Source organism: Ambystoma mexicanum, chromosome 6q (assembly GCF_040938575.1).
Source record: "Ambystoma mexicanum isolate Mex_15411 chromosome 6q, UKY_AmexF1_1, whole genome shotgun sequence".
NCBI classification, from domain to species: domain Eukaryota; kingdom Metazoa; phylum Chordata; class Amphibia; order Caudata; family Ambystomatidae; genus Ambystoma; species Ambystoma mexicanum.
The window spans coordinates 57,046,313-57,066,032 of NC_090937.1; the positions used below are offsets into that span (position 1 = coordinate 57,046,313).

The following is a 19,720-nucleotide window of genomic DNA, read 5'->3' on the forward strand; positions in this document are numbered from 1 at the left end:
GTTTAACTGTGTGAGTGCATAGGTGTGTGTTACCCCAGACACACTGCACAGGCTCAAATAATAGATATATTTTTTTTAAGTTTAAAAAGTGAAAATCTAAAGTTTGGCTGATCCCACTCTCAAACCTTGTGTATCTTGCAACAGTTCAGATCAAATTTCAGAAATCAAAGTGCAAAATTTAAAAATATCAGCCCGAAATAGTGTTTTGTTTAGTTCAATGGAAATTTGAATGCAAAAAAACTCTACTGCTCTGTTATAGAACACTCTTTTTGTACATGAAACCGGGCCATGAAAACCAATTTTGGCATGATTGTTCGAGTGTAGACAAAACAGTTGCTTTCCAAATGTGGTGCACTTCCATGGGTGAGGTCAACATCTACAGTGGAATAGAATGCTTTGTCATTTTTACACATACATTTTTATATATATATATATATATATATATATATATATATATATATATATATATATATATTTATTTATTATAGGACAGCAGTTGCCGCCATTTAGTTAAGGTGAGTCAGAGATACATAGGAACCCCTCAAAATTCTATTGTTAATAACGCTTGATTCGAGTAATGGATTTGTCTGAAATTCTGAAAGTGACTAAACGTCTGCACTTTCGCCAAAAGTATAATAGATACATATAAATATATTTATGTGTGTGTGTGTGTGTGTGCGTGTGTGTATATGTGTGTATATGGATTTTATGCAATGGTGTCTTCTCGAACTCTTGCAGTATGTGCCAATTATTTTTCCAGGTGTTGGTTCTTCCAATCCAAGGAGCCAACATGGAAAATTTCATCTTTTTATGGTTGAGTGTGAGCTTGGCTGGGATGTTTAGATGCATTTATATTCTTGTGCATTAAGTGCAAAGATTTGAATTGAATTATTTCTGAAGCAGCAATCTCTGGAATGTCTTGAAGAGTGGTGATGTGTGTGCTACTTTACATTACGGCTAGTCTTACCGACCTATTGAATAGTAAAATTCATTCAGTTTGTCTGGATGTCTACAATGAGCATATATGAGAAAGAAGTAGCCATGATCCATTTTAGTGGAGATTATGTGCCTATTCTTTTGGTTATTCTGAAAACCGAGATGGAGTTTGCTGCTTGGAGGGTTGACGAGCCTAGGACTAATTCACTTATTTTACCACCAAGTCATTGTGCCTGGATTAAAATCTTTTATAATGAAGCCATTGAAATGTTGGCCTGTCCCAAGAGCAGGACATTGCAATAAGCCAAATTAAATTGTATAAGGGCCTTTGCATAGTTAAACGATTTTCCTAAAAAAGCAAAAAAGGCCCCTGTGTCCTAAATATTTACAGCTAAATATGTATGGTCCGTACGGTTTATGTATGAGGCTTTCCAAATCTAAAGCATAATTAAACCACAGGATTTGAACTTCTCGGCATATTTGCAACCAGAAGCCCATCAAAGGGGCAATGAAGATAACAATATATAGACAAAGCCATCATGTTTTCTAAAATATGCTGCCCATTTCATATTAACTGAGAATGGTTGGCAGAAAATTAAAACATATTTGTTAGCTGGCAATTTCACTCATTTTCTAAAATTAATCCGTCAATGAAATGCAATTCAAGTTCATGTTGTTGTTTAGTTCTGGTCCTTACTGTTCTTTTTTTCATAAAATGGCCAAATATTGCTTTTTTTAGGAGTGAATTGAAGGTAATAAATGTGCGTTTCTAGTTTGGTTTCAATACATGTGTTTAGTTTATCTTCAGTCTAATCGCTTTGCCAAGAAAAAAGAGCACAATTATTTTTTGGGGATTTTTTTAAACATGACAAAGAAGCCGTTCCACTGGGGGGGTCAAAGCAAAGCTACCCCACTTCATGGCATACTCTGCACTTTATGAACCAATTAGAAGCAGGAAAATAAGTGCAAACCTGCAATATTCCAACGTGTATACCGCATGTTCTTCCTTCTTAGCGCTTCAAAACACTAAGGGCCTGATTCACATAACTTGTGCCTAAAGGATTGTGCCATTCAGGCCCTAAGTGAGGCTGGGAGTTAAATGCAAAGCCCACATTTTCAAGAATAAGTACTGTGAAATCTGACCGATTAAATTGTTTCTTAAGAAAAGTCCCCGTTTAGCACCGATGAAATACTGTTTTACTGGTTTTCAATATTTTGTTTTCCTCGGTATTGTCGTAATCAGTGCAATAAACGGTTAAGAGGCTCCTCCTTGAGCCCTGGGTGTCTAGGCCACGCCAGTGGGAAACATGCGTGATCACTGAAGAAGCGTAGGCTTATGAACTGGCGCGCGCTGGAGAGGAAAGGGTGCCAGGAGCTGAAAGGGTGGAAGTGAGCGTTTGATTTGCGAAGAGGTTCATCGTTGTTGTGCTTCCTGCTCCCGGAAATGCAACAGCCCGTGAAATTTATGTCGTCAGTGAATGCCACAGAACGTCTCGACAAGAAAGGCGGCCATGTCTGCGACAGCAGGCAGAGCATGCAATGGCCTCACAACAAAAAAATCTAGGAAGCGGCCCAACAAAGCAAATAAAGGAAATAACCTCAACAATCTCCACGTTCTGTTGAAGGGGGAAAGATTTAATCGCAACTGAAATAGGAAATACATTCAGATGAAAACAGTAAGTGCAGTGAAAGGAAACAATTGGAATTGTCAATGCAGAAGGGACAATAGGAAAGATTTCGGACATCTGTCATCGGCAGATACTCCTCCGTAACCACTTCGGCCGCTTTCCATTTTTAATCTGTCAATGGGCAGAGAGTATCTCCGGGGCCCTCGCTGCACTTTGGGAAAGGAGGTGATGCTGAGGATTTTTTTTGTTTTTTAATAAATACACAGTTCAGGAGTTGGTGGGGATCATGGCCAAGAACAGGCTCCACCTGTGAGAATTTTGTCTCACTATCCATCCCTTTTCCATAAGCTCCCTGTCAAAAATATTTCTCCACAATTTGAGCACAAACCTTTCTTAATTTAAAAAACTCCATCAAAAACTCCATCTAAATCAATATGATAGAAGCGTGATTGTTATAGGTGCTAGAGGCCCGGAGCACAAATTAACTGGTGTTTTGATATTTGCACCCTTATTTTACACATCCTAGTGGCGCTACTGACACCCTTATTCCAATAACTTTTTTCTGAATTTGTCCATCAAGCTTGAAAAGCAAAAGGTGTCATTTTGGCCCTAGATCAAGCACCTTAAACTAATACATAGTTACCTTTAAGCAGAAGGTTTTTGCCACGTCTTAAGTTAAGACCAGCCACTTCAAAGCTTCAGGCACCTCTAAAAGGGGACTGGCAAGCGTTGGTAACTAAGAGAAGATCGTCTCGGGGCATTCCACTCAGTGGGGAATCTACCAAATGAGGCCACCCTTATCGGAAATTGTCCACTGGGTCTCTGGTTCAGAGTATTAAGAGACACGGGTAGGGGTCCCAAGCACAGAGCCTATACAGCACAGATACTCACCCAGGTTACTGATGCTGTTTGACCCCTGGTGCGGTTTTGGCACGCCGCACGCATGCATGTAATATCGGAGAGTCCTTCGAAGCAACACTCTCCCTCTCCTCTTCACTCAACCAACATAACGTTATATTGCCACACTGCCCCTAATAATTCTCACTCCCCTCTTGCCTATTCTGCCCCTCAATCTACTATCCCAATTCGATTTAGGGCAGTATAAGAAATATATACACAACCAGCACAGCATATTGTGGAGCGAAGGAAGCCTGCAAGATAGTGCTAAGCAGATAGGCCTATCCCGTCAGCATAGATGTCTTCCCACTGGCTGTCTGTGCATGTGGGAAGAGGAAGGTCATAGAAGTAGTGGGAAAATCATTAACAATTGTATGTCTTCCAATATAAGGAAGTGTATGTTTTCTGGGGGATGTGTAAAATACCCAAGAGGGAACATTGGGGTTGTGTAAAAGAAATCAAACACCTGCACAGAAAACATGGTCCAAAAGGAACTATATGTCATGACATGAGAACCAAGGGGACAATAGAGAAAAACAAAAAAGAGAAGGTTAATTTCGGCTGTACCATTAGAGTTAGTTATTACCTTATATTTTAGTGAATGCATGCAATAGCCTTCCAGCAGAATCAAAGTTGTGGAAACAAATTCATACATTCAAATGAATTTCAAAAAGAAAGGATTAGGAAGTGGAATAGTACGTTTCAGAGCAAGGACGTCGGTAACGAGCTGGTAAAGATAAATGGGTAATCTGGATTCGGTTGAGGTCTAAATCTTGCATAAAAAGACGGACTATCAGAAGGTAGCCAGAAATACCACCCTGCCCCGCAAGGTCAGCCTTTTGCCTCCTCACTCTATCCCCCTCACAATGTTGGGGGGTTCCCCCCAGCACTCCGTTCCCGCTGCTCCGCTCAGCCATTACACTCCATCTGGCCCCCGACTTCTCGTATGGCTCCATGGAAGTCTTCCAGCTTCTCTTTGAGCTGCACTCCTTTGCGCCCTTTTGCATGCAGCCTTCTACATGTCAGCCTCTAGTGGGCGTGTTCTAGGGACCGCAATTGCTAGATTCAGCTGGAATGTCTTACTGCCTGCCCTCAGTTCTACTCAGTCATAGCAAAAGGTGCCTAAAACACAAAACAGTGTCAAAAATCCAAGCCCGAAAAAACAGCTATGGAGTGGAGAAGTTCGATGAGGGACTGAATAGAAATTGGTAAGAGTTAGTCTGGATAGAGAGTGTTGGGTGCCAACACTTCATGTACTATTTAAACTTCATACGCTTTGCAAATGTAAATAAATTGAGGATCCTATCCACGGAGCGGGAGCAAAATTCACTGGGTGCTCAATGTGCTTGCTGTGTGATTTGATTACTTTGATAACGAATGGAAGTACTGTGCAGTAAACTACCCTTTTATGACAAGCTGACAAAAGCGCTCATTCTACAATCTGAACAGTTTCACGACTTGGCGCACTTTGGCTATTCTTTTGTTTTTTGAGGTCTCTCTTGTTTAGCCAATGCTATCCAGAATCCCACATCAAAATGCCAGATGAGCCATCCAGAATAGTCTTTTCCTATTAAAGACTATCCATTTGCCATCTGTTTTGCACCAATTGCCCATCCACATGACCACAACTCTCAATCAGATCACCACTGAGTTTCCATTAATATTACCTATATAATCAATGACGTCCCATCCATATTATGCCAAAATGCCCATCAATAGTACCACCAATTTCCCCTCCGGATTACCCAATTTATCTCATTATCATTATTTTTGATTGTGCAACTCTAAACTGCTTATTGTTCCTCTGTATTACTGCCACATTTAAATGTATATTTGTATCATAGATTAGTCATCCATAATATTGCTGATTGCCAATCAATAGTACAGCTAAATGCCCACCCACATTACCTGCGTTAGTCCCTCCAAATTAGCACCAATTTCCCATTACTTTTTGCACATATTGCATATCCACATTATTGTGAATGTCTCTCCATATTATCCTGATAATCACCAATTAGGTGCCCATTTTCATTGCCTTTGATTGTCCATATTGTTTCATTGTCAATTCATATTCCATTGAAATACCAATCACTTTGACCATCAATTGCACACATATATTGTAGCCAATTGTCCAGCTTACTGCTATTTGCTCTGCCATGTTACAACTGATTGCATCCCAAATATTCAGAGAAATGTTACATCTTCAGTAAAGACATGATCGCACAGGCCATTGGCATACCCTATCAATGACTGGCGCTCTTCTAAACCCCCTTGGCTCGGTGCCTGCTCATATCGGAGCCCCTATTCTGTGTGGACTTCCTCCTACACTTGTACAAATTCTGACTTGAGACCTTGCACAAGAACAAATCAAGGTCGGCAGCAGTGAAAGAAAAGCCAGCCGGCCGATTCCTTTGTTGGTCCCTTGCCTGTTCCCTTACAGTCAACCCGCTTAATCCAATCTATCGGGATTAACCGTGCCGGTTACACTCGCTCTATTTTATAGAGATATTAGGGGATTGACCCTGGCACGACAACATCAAAGCCATTCTTAGCAAACATGCCCAGGGTTATGCTCTGTTATGTTAATGTGATTTATTTTGCGCACTCTTGCCATTTTCATGGTCTCCAGGTGGTCTGGTGGATTTGAAATGGAAGGAGGGTTCGGTGCGGGGTTAGTTTGTGAAAACGAGAGAGGAGAGTGCAAGACAGATTTGATCTGCTGTTCGTAGCTTCAATTCGGAAAAAAAAGAACAGCCACTGTGTGCTGGGTGTGCTTTGGTCGATAGTGGGCAAGCAGCATTTCGTGCATGAGTGTGCATGGGTGGTTTTTGTGTCAAGGTTTGGTTTTTCTGTGTTGTGTTTGGTGTAGTAGGTGTTGCACTGCAAAATGTGTGTGGTTTGATATGGTTTTAGATTAATGTCGAGGTAGAGGGTTGTATGAGATGTATTTTGGAGTCTAAGGGTGGGCGTGCAGGATAATTGGAAACATTATTAGTAGGGTAGTGATGAGGGTGGTCAGTGCCCTTCTCCTTGGGGTTATGTTAATTGGCAAGGTACAGGTTTATTTATGCTGGTCTGAGTTAAGATGCTTTACTTTTGTTGGGGCACCCAGGGTTCGGTTCATTATGTTTAGGTGGTTTTAGGTGTTTCTCTTATGTTGTGTAGTGATGTCTGCTTCTCTTTTACAGAGTTTCCTGTTTAGGTCGTTGCGTGAAAGAGACAGGTTTTCAGTAGATTTCTGAATGTTAGGTGTTCATCTGTTGTTTGGCTTTCCTTCGGTAGTGAATTCCATAGTTTTACAGAGATGCAGGAGAATGCTGATCCACCAAAACCTTAGCTTGGAGTACTGGTTTGGTTCAAGGCGGATGCCATTGCTGGATCTTAATGCTCGATTTGGTTTATAAATTGAGATTTCTTCTTGTATGAATTCTTGTGGATTGCTCCGTGGGTTATAAAGAGCATCTTGAAGAAGATTTGATTTTGACTGTCAGCCAATAAAGGGCCCTTAGTGCTGGTGTGATGTGTTACCGCTGGTTGAGCCTGAGCAGTAGTCTGGCTGTTGAGCTCTGAATTCTTTGTAATTTGTTTTGGTTAGATGGTCCGGCATTCCGAGATAGGTGCTGTTGCCGGAGTCTATTCTTGACATGACGAGGGAGATGACGGCAAAGCATTCTATGTTGAAAGGTGAGATAAGTTACTATCCGTTTGATTGTGTGGAGGTGAAAGAAACATTTGTTTTGTACTGTTTGGTTGAAGAAGGTCTTGTTTTAATTTCACCCTGAAATGTTCTGCGTGTGGATGTGTTTCAAGACCACAGTGAGGCATTTGGTTACATTTGCAATGCACTTAAAATCACATTCACAACAGGCCAATCTTGGCTAAAGGTACTCCCATTAGCAGTGAAACATTCTCAACAACCCCAGGGAATACCAGGAATGTACCTTTCCACTGGGAAACTGCTTTGAAACCAGGACCGAGGACCCCCATGAAGCAATTAAAAAGGGATTATACGATGGGGAACTAGTTTTCCCACCTTTGTCTTCATGTTGAGCGTTTGGAACGCCCTCCTTTCTGCACTCTGTCTTACAGTTTTCAATGGTCGTTTTTTTGCCTCCTAGTATTGTTCAGAACGTATTGATTATGAATTAGACAGTCGAAATTCAGCTGAACTGATTATTACATTCAGCGGAACTGATTATTACATTCGGCTGAACTGATTATTTAGAGATTCGTCCAAAGACAAAAACAAGGCAAGAAGTGAACATTTTTGCAGGCAAGAGTTGTGAAGATTTGCGGTAACAAAACCGAAGTGCCACATCTGTCACTGCCTTTCATACTAATTCTGCCTCTGGAAACTTTTAAAGAAATGCAAAACTGCACATTTATTAAATAAATTATGGTGAACTGCCAACAGGGAAATGTATTGTATTATTGTCCTTTGTTTTTTACAGTTCATATAGTGCAGTTCTGCTTGGAAAAGCGCGGTTTGACTATTCTCTGATGCTCAAAGCCGTATCGGGGATGTGTCTTCTTCCTCGAAGACGCTATGACGCTAAATGAAATAATACGAAATGTGCCTGACCTCTCTTGCGGTACACTGCAGACAGACGCAATGGGCCTTTTACTTTCGCAAGTTAGGCAGTGGCACAGCATATTCTGTGGTTTACAGCACTTCCTAAGGAGGTGGCTGTGGAAAAATGCTTCAGAGCTAGGTCGTCATGGTATGTTAACTGAATAATAATAGAAGAATGTACCCCCAACTGTAGCTTTTGAGGGTATTACAAGTCATCAAGGTCTTCTGTGCTAATATGAAGCATATGAGCAGAGGCGTTGCTAGGTGGGGGCTCAGGGGGCTATAGCCCTGCGTCTTTTTTTTGTAGCCCCGGATAGAAGCTCAGGTGCTACAACCAAAAGGCTATAGCTAGCCCCGAATCCCGCCAGTCCCGATTAGCGTAGCCCCAGATTTTTTCCAGACCTTGCAACACCCCTGCATATGACCTTTGCTGGGTACTTATTCAGGCGCATCATTTTCAAGTCAAATATTATATTGTTAAACGTGTTTTATTTGGGTGCCCAATATCAAACATTACAACATTATCATCATTTGTATTTTCCCTTATAGGTGGTTTTTAGGTGCCTTTAGGTTCCGAAAATGTTTCAGTGTTTAGAAAGACTATTTCTTTATTCTTTGCAAGTGTACCAGTTTTCGGATTTGGGATTCTGGAATTTGTCAGAGTGAAGGATAGGACACAAATGACTTTCCCTCTTGTCTGTAAGTGTACACCAACATCATAAATGGATCTATTGTCACAGCTAGGCATTATAACCACATTAGATAGTATTCATTATGTATATTGAATGTTGCACATTAAATCATCAGATTATTATTATTACTTATAACAAACAACACTTTTGTGAATTAGAGGACACAATATATGCAGTTTTCATAAACATGGCAGCCCTCACTGTGATTCTAGAGTTGTCTGGACAGGTCATGTCCAACAAAGTGGCTCTCAAAACAGAGGTTTTGTTCTTGTTTTAAAGTAATACCTCAATTTTCCCCAGCAGTCGCTCCCATACCAGCCTCCAATGGCACGTCCTTTTTCTGCTGCGTGCGAAGAAAAAGCAATGGCTCCCCTACTGAGACACATCTGTTCCAAGTGTGCATTACAACCTCTGAAGAAAAATGATGTCTTCAGCCTTCTAAACCAATAACGATTGTCTGATTTGGTTTGCCCCTGTAGTTAACATGCACGCAACACACTGGGTTAAAGACCAGTGGCATCTGCCAAGACAATGTTGCGAGAGCGCGGAACAAAAAAATGAACGAATCGCGTGGAGATCTTTTGATGCCCCATCGCTACATACGTGGTGCACTCCTTCAATTTCGACTGATTCATGCAAGTGAAAGACGCTTATGTTCCTGTATCAATCGTGCGGAAGCAACTTTGACATGCGTTTTGCTCACCGTTATATGATATGACAATTATTTATCGGATTTATTAGCAATGAGAAAATAATCGGTGCTCCAAAGCTGGTCAAAGATTTCAGGATTTCCCACCAACAGAGTAGCATTAGTTTATTTTCAGGTCACCGGTACCGTGTTATTGATTCAGAGTTCTGAATGGACGTCATCTATTTTGCTAGCTTGTCCTGTGGCGCTTACCAATGCCAACACTGGGTGCGCAAATCTGAAATCGAGACCTTCTTTCTAAGATTTCAATGGTAACCGCAGCAGGGCTTTCATTCAGTAGACTTCAAAATGTGTGATAGTAGAGTTCGGAGAGAATGGCTGCTCATGGTCGCCATTTTGTGGAGAAAACAGGTCCACCACCCAGCTTTAGCCAAGAAATGAAGGGCTGAATGAGCCCAGATATTGAGCTACAGTCCCCTTTCTTTAGAACAGGGTTGCTTTGCATTGGTGAATTGGCTTTACGGGGAACGGTTGCCTTTGTACTTCATCTTGCCACGAGTTGATCTTTGAAACCAGGTGCAATATGTTCTTACAGAGAATAATTTGAACACGGTAACGTGTTTTTGCATGAGGGTCCCACTGTCTTTTTGTTGTGTGGTACCACTGCCCCCACAAGAGGGCCTATGACCCATCAGAAGAAAAACTACTTGGAACATGCATTCAGAAATTCCGTATGTAGCGAAGAAAACAATAGATTGGTTACCAAAATATATGCCAGCACATGCTACTGAAAGCTGATCACATGATCGCATTGCGGCATGTTTTTTTAAATGCTCATCTGGTAATGAAGTGCTGAAAATAATGTGCAAGGCAAAGGGAATGCTGTCCAACTGGAGGGGATCTACAAACGGTTCCCTTTTCCAATAGTAGCTTAAAAATTCATACCGTTCAATACGAGTAAATACCTAATTTTCCCTGATTTAACTTGAGCAGAAATGAGACATTAATTTGTGTGCACTGACCAATTCGAAGAATCCATTCAGAACGTACTATTGAGAAAATAAATGCTTAGAAAGGAAATATATGTGTAGGTCAGGAAGAGGCATAAAATAGAGAAAAAAAGATGGGAAAGGAAAGAAGGAGAATCTGGGACGGGAATGTGGTGTGTGTCCCAAAAAAGACATACATGAAATAAAGGACCATCATAGCCCATTCCCAATAAAGGGGCATGCAAATGACTGACCCATAGACTGTTTGTTCAGTTTGAAGTGGATTAAGAAATGTGCACATTACTGGGACGAGCAGTATTGAAAACTCAAAGCGCAAAAGGGAAAATTCATGACCAATCAAATCAGAAGAACGTAACAAAATGAAGTACCGGATGAAAAAATGGTTTCCGGAGGTTATAAGATCAGATGATTTTGTAAAGGTAAAAGTTTGCAAATATATGACAGAAAATATATCTGGAAACAACGCCATTGAATGAAAACTAATTGCTTCCCTTGATCTTGTCAGCCTAAACCAAAAACAATTTATGTGAATTTTTTTATAAATGTACTTTGCAAAGAGCCAGTATTACATTTCAAAAGGAGAAACACAATACACAAATGCTACTATCTCCTCCATGTTTCAAACAAAAGAATACAAGAAATAAAATATATGAATCCAATTTATAATCCGGAAAGAGCCCCACAGGCATCTTCTCGCGGTTCACGATTCCATGGGCTACTGATGCAGCCTAATCTACGAAACATTTGTCTATAAAGTTTTTTAGCACTTTAGCAGTTTAGCACTAGCAGACAATGGTCAGTAGGTTGGAAAATCCGGGTTCTATCAAATCTGAGGGAAAGCGTGTTTTGCCACCAGGACAGACATATACAAGATTGCACTGTTTTCTTTGCAGATGACTATTTTGAAAAGGAAAAGAATTTGAAATATGGTTAAAGTCCCGGGAGGTTAACTCAGCGGCAACGACACGAAGCAACACAGGTTCGATCCCCGGGTCCGCACTTAGAAACCTCTGGGTATAAGCGCGTTATAAATACGCCAAATAAAACAACAACAAAAAACAATTATGCAACTAAAAAACAAACAATTCCTGTAACAGTGCCTCGATGCCCACGGGCTGTGTGAGCGCTTTAAAAATGCTAGATAAATAAATAAAAGTTACCAGCATATCTAGGGTATATTGATATCATAACAATATCAAACCAGAATTTAGATAATCGTGGACATGCAACAAAAATTTGTATCAAATCAGGTGATTTCTTGCGGACATCTGTTTTGAGACGAGATCAATTTGTGAGTTTTAATCTATGAATCATGATGGCTATTATTTCCCAGAACTGCTGGCATGGGCCAGACTGGACCTGGGTGACACTGAGGTCCAAATAATATTTAATATATACTGCTTTTTATAGAGTATCAGCTACAAGTTGAATTGTCTTAAGTCAATTGAAAAACAGCTGTTAATATTACCATGCTCAATGATACTAATTGCACCTACGTCAGAAGTAAAAAAGGCTGAGCCTGTGCTGCGGTGATGCACACCAGACCTCTGGTGTTCGGGCCAGGTGCAGGTGTCAGCGAGTTATCTTACCAACAATGCAGAGCAGAAATCTATACCCAGCTCGGAATCCTTCTAACTGCCCCTTTAGTCGTGAATGTCAACTGCAAACTTGAAAGTGAAGCTGAACCATCCCTCAATGCCTTTTTGTGACACACAGCTGATAAAACATTTTTTGATTTGGACCCAATTCAGTACTTAACCTAACAGACCAAAAAGGGCAAGGAATGAGCTTTGGGCAATTTGTAAAAGGAAACTGTATTGTAGTTGATAAGGAAAGCGAGATACTAGAAAATGATTTAATGGTGAAAAGAACAGCTTTTACAAGTACATACATGTAAGTAGAACCGCTGAAAGTACGATTAGTAGGAAGGTGAACCATAACACCAATTCCAAAGCTGTAGATTATCCTCCAAAATGTGTTACATTGGCATTCCACTATTCAACCAATAAACTAGGACACGGCACAGGTTTGACGAACACAGATGGAACCAAGAAGATGAATGTCAAGAACTCTAAGAAGAGACATGTGCCATTTAGAAGTATGAATATCTATGCATCGACTTGCTTAAATCAGGGTTTTTCTGCCTGATCCCAATGGCCAAAACATACAATAATGATCTCATTGACTCATCAAACCGGCTAGTCACATCCTGCCAGCACAAGGATATGTCACATCCTGCCAGCACAAGGATATGTTTCAGACGAAGCGAGGCCAGTACTGAGGGCTGTGGTGACAGTACCAGCCAATATGGCCCGCCTCAAGTTAATGAGTCCCATTGGTACCCCAAGAAAATATCTGGCGTAGTGATGTTTTTAAAGAAAGTTTATTTGATGAGTAAATCCTTGTAGGTGACCGTCTTTTCATTAAAGGAAAATGGGCTTAAAGAAAGATGACCACCATGAGAAAAACAGAGGGAGCTTGGAGAAGAGTCCCATTTGCCTTCCCATGCCAGGGGTCCAAGATAAAGGAGATGTAGTAGGAGTTCCTAGGAGTAGGAAAGAGGAATGAGCAGGTAAGCCAAATCGATGTTTTTTAAAATTTGAAAACAAATGATGTGAGGGTGCTGTGGGATAAGCATGTGAGTTGGAGGTGAGTGGCTGGCGAGAGAGGCAGTGCCCATCAAAATGCGCAGAACAAAATAATTGCATTAGCAAAAAATAGCCAGTTTCCTAGATTCCTAATTGGCAGAGATGGCCAATGCAGGTGGTGCAATTAAAGAGTCTTAGGGCCCGATTCATGGAACTTTTAGTGTGGTGCAAAGAGGCTTTGCAGCATGCTAAAAAATTCCATGAATTAGGCCCTTAATATGGTGTATCCTCATATTATTAGAGAGGTGGTCGGTCATTTTTTCGGAAAAATAATGTCGAATGACAATTTTTTTCGAAAAAATAATGTCGAAAAAAAAAGTCGAATTCCGTTTTTTTAAATTATATATTTATTTTGGGGTTCGGGATAAAATAAAAATGGGTAAAACAAAAAAATAATTTAAAAAAGGGGGGTGGGGGACTCCCCAATTCGAAAAAAATGCATTAAAAAAAAAATTCTACATTTTTTTTCGACATTTTTTTTTCGAAAAAATGGCTTTCGACATTATTGGTTTTGAAATTTTCACTATAAACCTCTTAGAGGATTTCATGATCCTTTGTGCATTCCAGTTCTTGGCTGTTTAGTAGAAAAATATAGAAGTTTGAGCCCGCCCAGCTGGATTTTTTGGATGTTGATTCAGCTGCTGCTCAGACATCAAGCTGTTGTACTCTGGCTGATGAAATTAGGAATGAAAGCACCAACTTCCAATAGTATAATTTGGGTGAACACATGACTATTTTGAAAAAAGTATTAAAGCCTTATCCAAGCCGGCTGACCAGCTCGATGCGGTTAGCACTCAAGGGTGCGATTAAAAACCAAGTGGGTCCACTCAGCCGATCACACTTTGGGGATCAGGAAACTGAGTACCATTGAGCTGAAAATTGGTAACAGTTGTTATTTATTGAGGCCGCTCCCAAGGATGGCAGATGCATGCTCTATACAACATTTTTCCTGTGTTTTTCCATTTTTATAGACATAGCCACCGGGAACACTTTGAAACACATCAATTCAAATTCAATATTTTAAAGCGCACTTGTCTTTTTCGTGTGTGAGCTCGCCACTATATTGTAGCAGACATTTCAATTCTGTGAGGGGGGTCTCTAGTAATATAAGTTCTTACCAAAGGCTAGCTAAAACCTTACTGTTCAAGTATACATTTTCTGGAAATGTCCCTATTTCTTAATTCATTCACACCATATTCACTACAAAAGGCTATCAAAGTGTGCCAACACCATGAAGTGGCATCACACGAATGCACCAGAGGATATCATCCACCAGTCTAATACCTGAGCAATTACGAGAAGGTTAAAACAGTACTAACGCCCTTAAACTCCTAATTTCAGAGAGGAGACCATGACTCCACTGCAGCCAGTGAAGGAAATAGCAAATTCCAGTCACTGCAAAGCACAATCAATGAACTCAACAGAAGTTGAACATAACTGAATGATGTTTCACATTATTCAAGCTTGCCTCAAGTAAAAAACAAAGGGCACTGCGTGCACGCATCCGTGCAACAAAACCAACCATGGACACAGATGGAGGCCCCGACCCAAAATGTGTGAAATCCTCTGACGGTTGTCTAAATCTCCAGGAAGTCTAGCATGGGACATTCCTCAGTAGCACAATGACTCCACCACAAGAATTGGGCACGTCTTCTGTTGCAACACAGGAGCATTCGAGTGAACATCATGAAAGAAGATAGTCTCAGAAATAACAAGTACGCTTCCTGTAGCCAATGCACAACAAAGCAAAATGTGTGATAATGGAAGTCAGCACAACATGCGCTTCGATCTTACCTCAAAGCCAGAAGAGGCTTACGTAAATTAGGACAAAACGCCTGCCTTACCGTCGTCCCGCTTGCGCTTGCTGCTTTCGGCACTGCTTGCTGTGATTCCCAGAATTCCGCTGATGGAGTATGAAGAACTGGCGGAATCTGTGCTCACACACGACACCTGAGTCACAGACCCTGTAGAAGCTGTGATGGGGAGCAATAAAATCGTAAGTGAACAAAGGATAGAAATAGAACAGATGTAAAATAAGCAGGTTAGTGTATGAATATTAGGGTGACCAGACGTCCCAGTTTTGCCGGGACTGTCCTGGAATAAATGGATATAGAAGCATTGAGGTTGGCCAAAGGGTTTGTTTTCATTTTCAATCAAGAATTGAGCTACAGTTGGCAGTCAATGCAGTGGAAAATAGTAAAGGACTTCTATCATTCTTACTAAATCTTGACCATTTGCTAGGGATGTGCCCTGCACTTACTGCATGGGAGGACTGCCCATGCTTACCTTGTGACGACAGCCAGTCCATCCCCTTATACACATACATGTATGACTGTTGTGAATCAGGGCTTTGTGTCGGCATATGTGAGGGAAGAATGCAAGGAGCCCTTTGACCCTCGTATTGTGTACTCACATCTCGTGATGAATGAGGCCTCTAGTAGTTTTTAATGGTCTGTTTATGTACTTATAATTTTCTTTATATATGTATCAATAGATGCAATTAACTCTTGAGAAGTTTTATTATAAAAAACGACCACATTATTTGTAGATTGAACTTTTTAGGACCATCTAGTATAGTAGTTGATATATAATAGTACTAGCAATAGAACAGCTGTTAACTTCGTACCATTGTTAACTTCAATTCTCCGTACCACAGATTCCATGATATCATATGATATTTTATTTATAGCACGCCTATACACAAGTGTTTCAAGGCACGATGACATGATGGATGCTGAGTCTAAATAATATATTGGTATTAACTACTTTATTACATCATTTGTAAAAACACACAAGTAGCTACAACTTGTATCAAAAAGTTCAAGGTAGGAATAATACAATATCATCTAAAATTATGTGGAATGTTTTTACAATGTAAATGAGAAGAGAGAGATTTTAAGTCAGAATCGCAAGATATACGAGTTACAAAGATAAGATATGTTTGGCAGACGCACACATGTGCAGAATGAGAAGAGAGTGAGTAGCACATACTACAAACGTTGAAGATCAGGAGGAGGGAGTACACTGTGTCACAAAGCAGGTAATTCTCAGTCTACAAGTTAATTTGAAGATGATAATGCACATCTAGCTCCCATGACCGGGATTCATTGCAGGGAACCTAGTATTGTGAATATGTAACTTCCAAACATGGGTTATCGTCCTGCTTTGCTTGAGTAATGCCAACAATAATCAGATGCCCAAACATTTCATAGCATACCTGAGCTACGGCAAGAAGGAACTGCTTGAAAATGGGAGTTCGGAAATTCTGAATTATTTAAAAACTGTGACCAAAGATATTGGTTGAGATGAGGTCCACTGCACCCTAACATTACCAAGGAGGCAATAGTTCTGTTGTGCCACTGACTTTACTTCTCAACAGCTGTTCCAAAGATCATGTGACAGTGATGGCTAACATATCTCTGGCTACTCTTTCATGGACACCCCAAAACGAAATCCACAGAGCGGATCCACCATTTCTCAACCCAGAATGTATAAATGTGAGTCACTTAAGAAAGACAACAGACCTGCGATGCACTCCGCAAACACTCAGGATCACAATAGAGATACAATCTTCCAGGTGATGTTACTATGCAAAATATTCTTTAATCAAACATACAGAGGATTGATTATCTCGAATATCTGGAAACTTCAACTTTGGATCTATGTTTAATAAAGTGAGCCTGGCCAACATATATGTGTTTCAATACTCTCAATACACGCGTATGCACACACACACACACACACACACACACACAATTAGCACTCGCCATTAGTCAATTGGCGAGTTATAACGGACTCTGGAAGTAAGAAATTGTGTGTTATCTGCATGTGGTGAACTGAGGAGGCAATGCCAGGTTAGTAGCTAGCCATTTAAATGATGGCCAGTGTGTGTGTGTGTGTGTGTGTGTGTGAGTAGATTTATCAGCTACGGAGAAGTGTGAATTGGTTCCGCTGCAGTGACTTTCCTCTCCACACAAGCACTGCACTTCTTTCACTATATCATTCCCTCGCCCCTCGTGACCCCTTTTCTGGATCATTTACAGATTCTGTTTGCAAATGAATGGTTCCATTTAGCCACCTGACCATGTACTAGTGCTTTAAATTCTGGATTTGAAAACTTAACATCCTGGCTTCTTGTAATTGGATAGCCATCCTGGAAGCATTAAATATTCTCAGCAAGTAATTCCAGGTCCCAAAGATAGCTGAGCTGCCATAATTGGCAATAATTTGGCAATGTTTTGCTCTAGCGCATATTATTATTATTACCGGCTCATAGCACCACTGGCTTAGCCAGATCTTATTGCTATGACATTTAGATGCCTTGGTAAGGCACTGAATACTATAGTGCAGGCATCTAGTCAGGCAGCTAATTTAAACATACCTAATGGACAACTCATGGTGGCACTTGGACACCTGATCCAACTCAACTGCATTGAAATCCCCTACTTAAAGACATCAACTTAATGAATAACTCCTCAATTCGCTCAGATATAGACCACAAAGTGTTCCCTAAAACATAAGTGTCACCAGAACGCAAAGGGTCTGATTTACAAAAGCATTTTAGAATGGTGAAATCCCATTGAAACATGCTTTGTGAATCAGGCCCTACAAGTAAAGACCGTTCCACCAAAATATTGCACACTACGGTGCAATCGGTATACATTGTATTACGTACAGCAGGGAAATAGAATGCGCTAACCACACATAGACAACTCTTCCAAATTCTCAAAGAAAGACTTTACGAAACGTGCAGCCTTACACAATATAATAGAACCACTTTAACAGTTTTATGTGTCAAATTTGATTCTTTTTTTTTGCTATAAAAAATAACCAATTCACATGGTGTCGAGTAAGGAACTTAGCTTTGAAGATTTTGAAAGACATACCTCTATTACAGAGCAAGGAACCCAAAAGTAATACATTACATGTAACGCACAATTAATATCAAAGGCATCTTACGTCTCTAAACACATTACAGGAGTTACTACTTTGCTGTTTATCCTAGGGACAACTTTTGTATCGTTTGTCATTTAAATAATAGCTTCTGACCACATCCAGGATGGTCTTGCATATGGAATTTCACACTAAGAGTGTTCATAGTATTTCTTTAATAATGACATAATTACCCTTAACACAAACAATTAAGAAAAGGGTTTGGAATGTTTGGGAAAATGTCATCTGGAAAGAAAAAAATGTAGTCATTTCCGTCACTATTCCTTTTTTAACTTTTAGTATTACTTGTTCACGTGTTTACTTATAGTACATAGATAAGGAAACACTGAGTTTTTTATTATTCTCCAAAAAGTTACAGAAATTAGTACAATTGCACTGATCAAGAAAACTCGTTTTCGATTCAATTTTAAAATTCTCCCAAAAATACTAGATAGGGTTAAAAAAAAGAACGGGATCATTAGAGAGTGTGAGAAGTGGAAATCCACAGGGGGAAGTGGTGATGTCCGACAGAAAAGCAAAATGGAAACGTCCTAAAAAAATGCTAATTCCAAGAAAACAAAATATGCACAACTAGCAGTCTTAGTGAAAACATCGAACCAGATAAGGACCCAAGAAAAGGGGAATTTAGAAAGGGTCAGCAGCAAATACCACAAAGCAGTTCAAAATGAGGCAATGCAACCCCATGAAATACTGGCATGTAGTAAGCGCCAGAGACGTGGACACCCACCTGGCTTGAAAAAGGATGAAAGACACCCCTCTCTTCCTTCTGATTAAGAAGTGGTCTGGATTCCGGGATAAAGGAATACGATCCATTCTTGAGATGCAAATAATGAAGCACATTTGGGCTATTAGCAGCACATTGTTCAGGGTATGTGGACAGAGTGAAGCAAAACATGGAGTTTTACTTTTCGTAGCAATCCTCAGAACCCTTGGAAGACATTGGTAGAGCGGTTGGATTTATTGATAAAAGTTGCCGGAAGCATAAAAGGCCTTGACACTTGCGATCCATTGTAGTTTTGTTTCTTCATTTGTTTGGTGTATTGCATTGTGCCACATACAACACATAATACTTTGATTGAAAGGGTGGGCAGGGGAAACAAGAATAGGTAGGGACATACAGCCCTGAAATTAATTAGGTGGGGAAATCATTGTGAAATGACATCAGGCCTGATTTATGGAATTTTTAGCACGGTGCAAAGTGACTTTGTACTGGTGCACTGCCAAAAACACTGTGATTTACAGAACAGTGCAAAGTGTATTTTTGCAGTGCAAAATCACTTTTCACTGAAAAAGTATACTCTATAAACCTTGCTAAATGGGCCCAATTCAGGGTGCAAAGCGTACCTTTCCAGTGCAAAGTGACTTTGGACTGCAAAAATACACTTTGCACTGTTCTGTAAGTCAGGGTGTTTGTTGGCAGTGCAAAGTCACTTTGCGCTAGTAATAAGTCACTTTGCACCATGCTAACAATGCCATAAATCAGGCCCATTATCTTCTAGTGCGTGCGGTCTGTATGTCATCCAAACACATCCAATAATAACAGTTCACTGTAAAAATAGAATCATAATAAGATACACAGAATATCAACATAGTAATCGTAATGCCAGACGATGAAGAATCCAGTCCACAATACAGCACCTTTTAAAAAAGTTGCACATAGGCATACGTTTAAATATATTTTTAAATATTAAGAAATTGCACCAGACCAACCCCAGGAGGAAATGTCAAAAGTCT

General features: G+C 40.2%; 1 protein-coding gene across 3 annotated transcripts in view; it reads right to left on the bottom strand.

The window, feature by feature from the left end:
- The window catches only part of PAX5 (paired box 5), a 688,652-nt gene that overhangs the window by 520,587 nt on the left and 148,345 nt on the right, over window positions 1–19,720 (bottom strand). For all 3 annotated transcript variants that reach the window (XM_069630476.1, XM_069630474.1, XM_069630475.1), the window contains exon 5: window positions 14,878–15,006. In XM_069630476.1, the coding sequence (XP_069486577.1) occupies window positions 14,878–15,006 (129 nt within the window). The remainder of the gene's footprint in view (window positions 1–14,877; window positions 15,007–19,720) is intronic.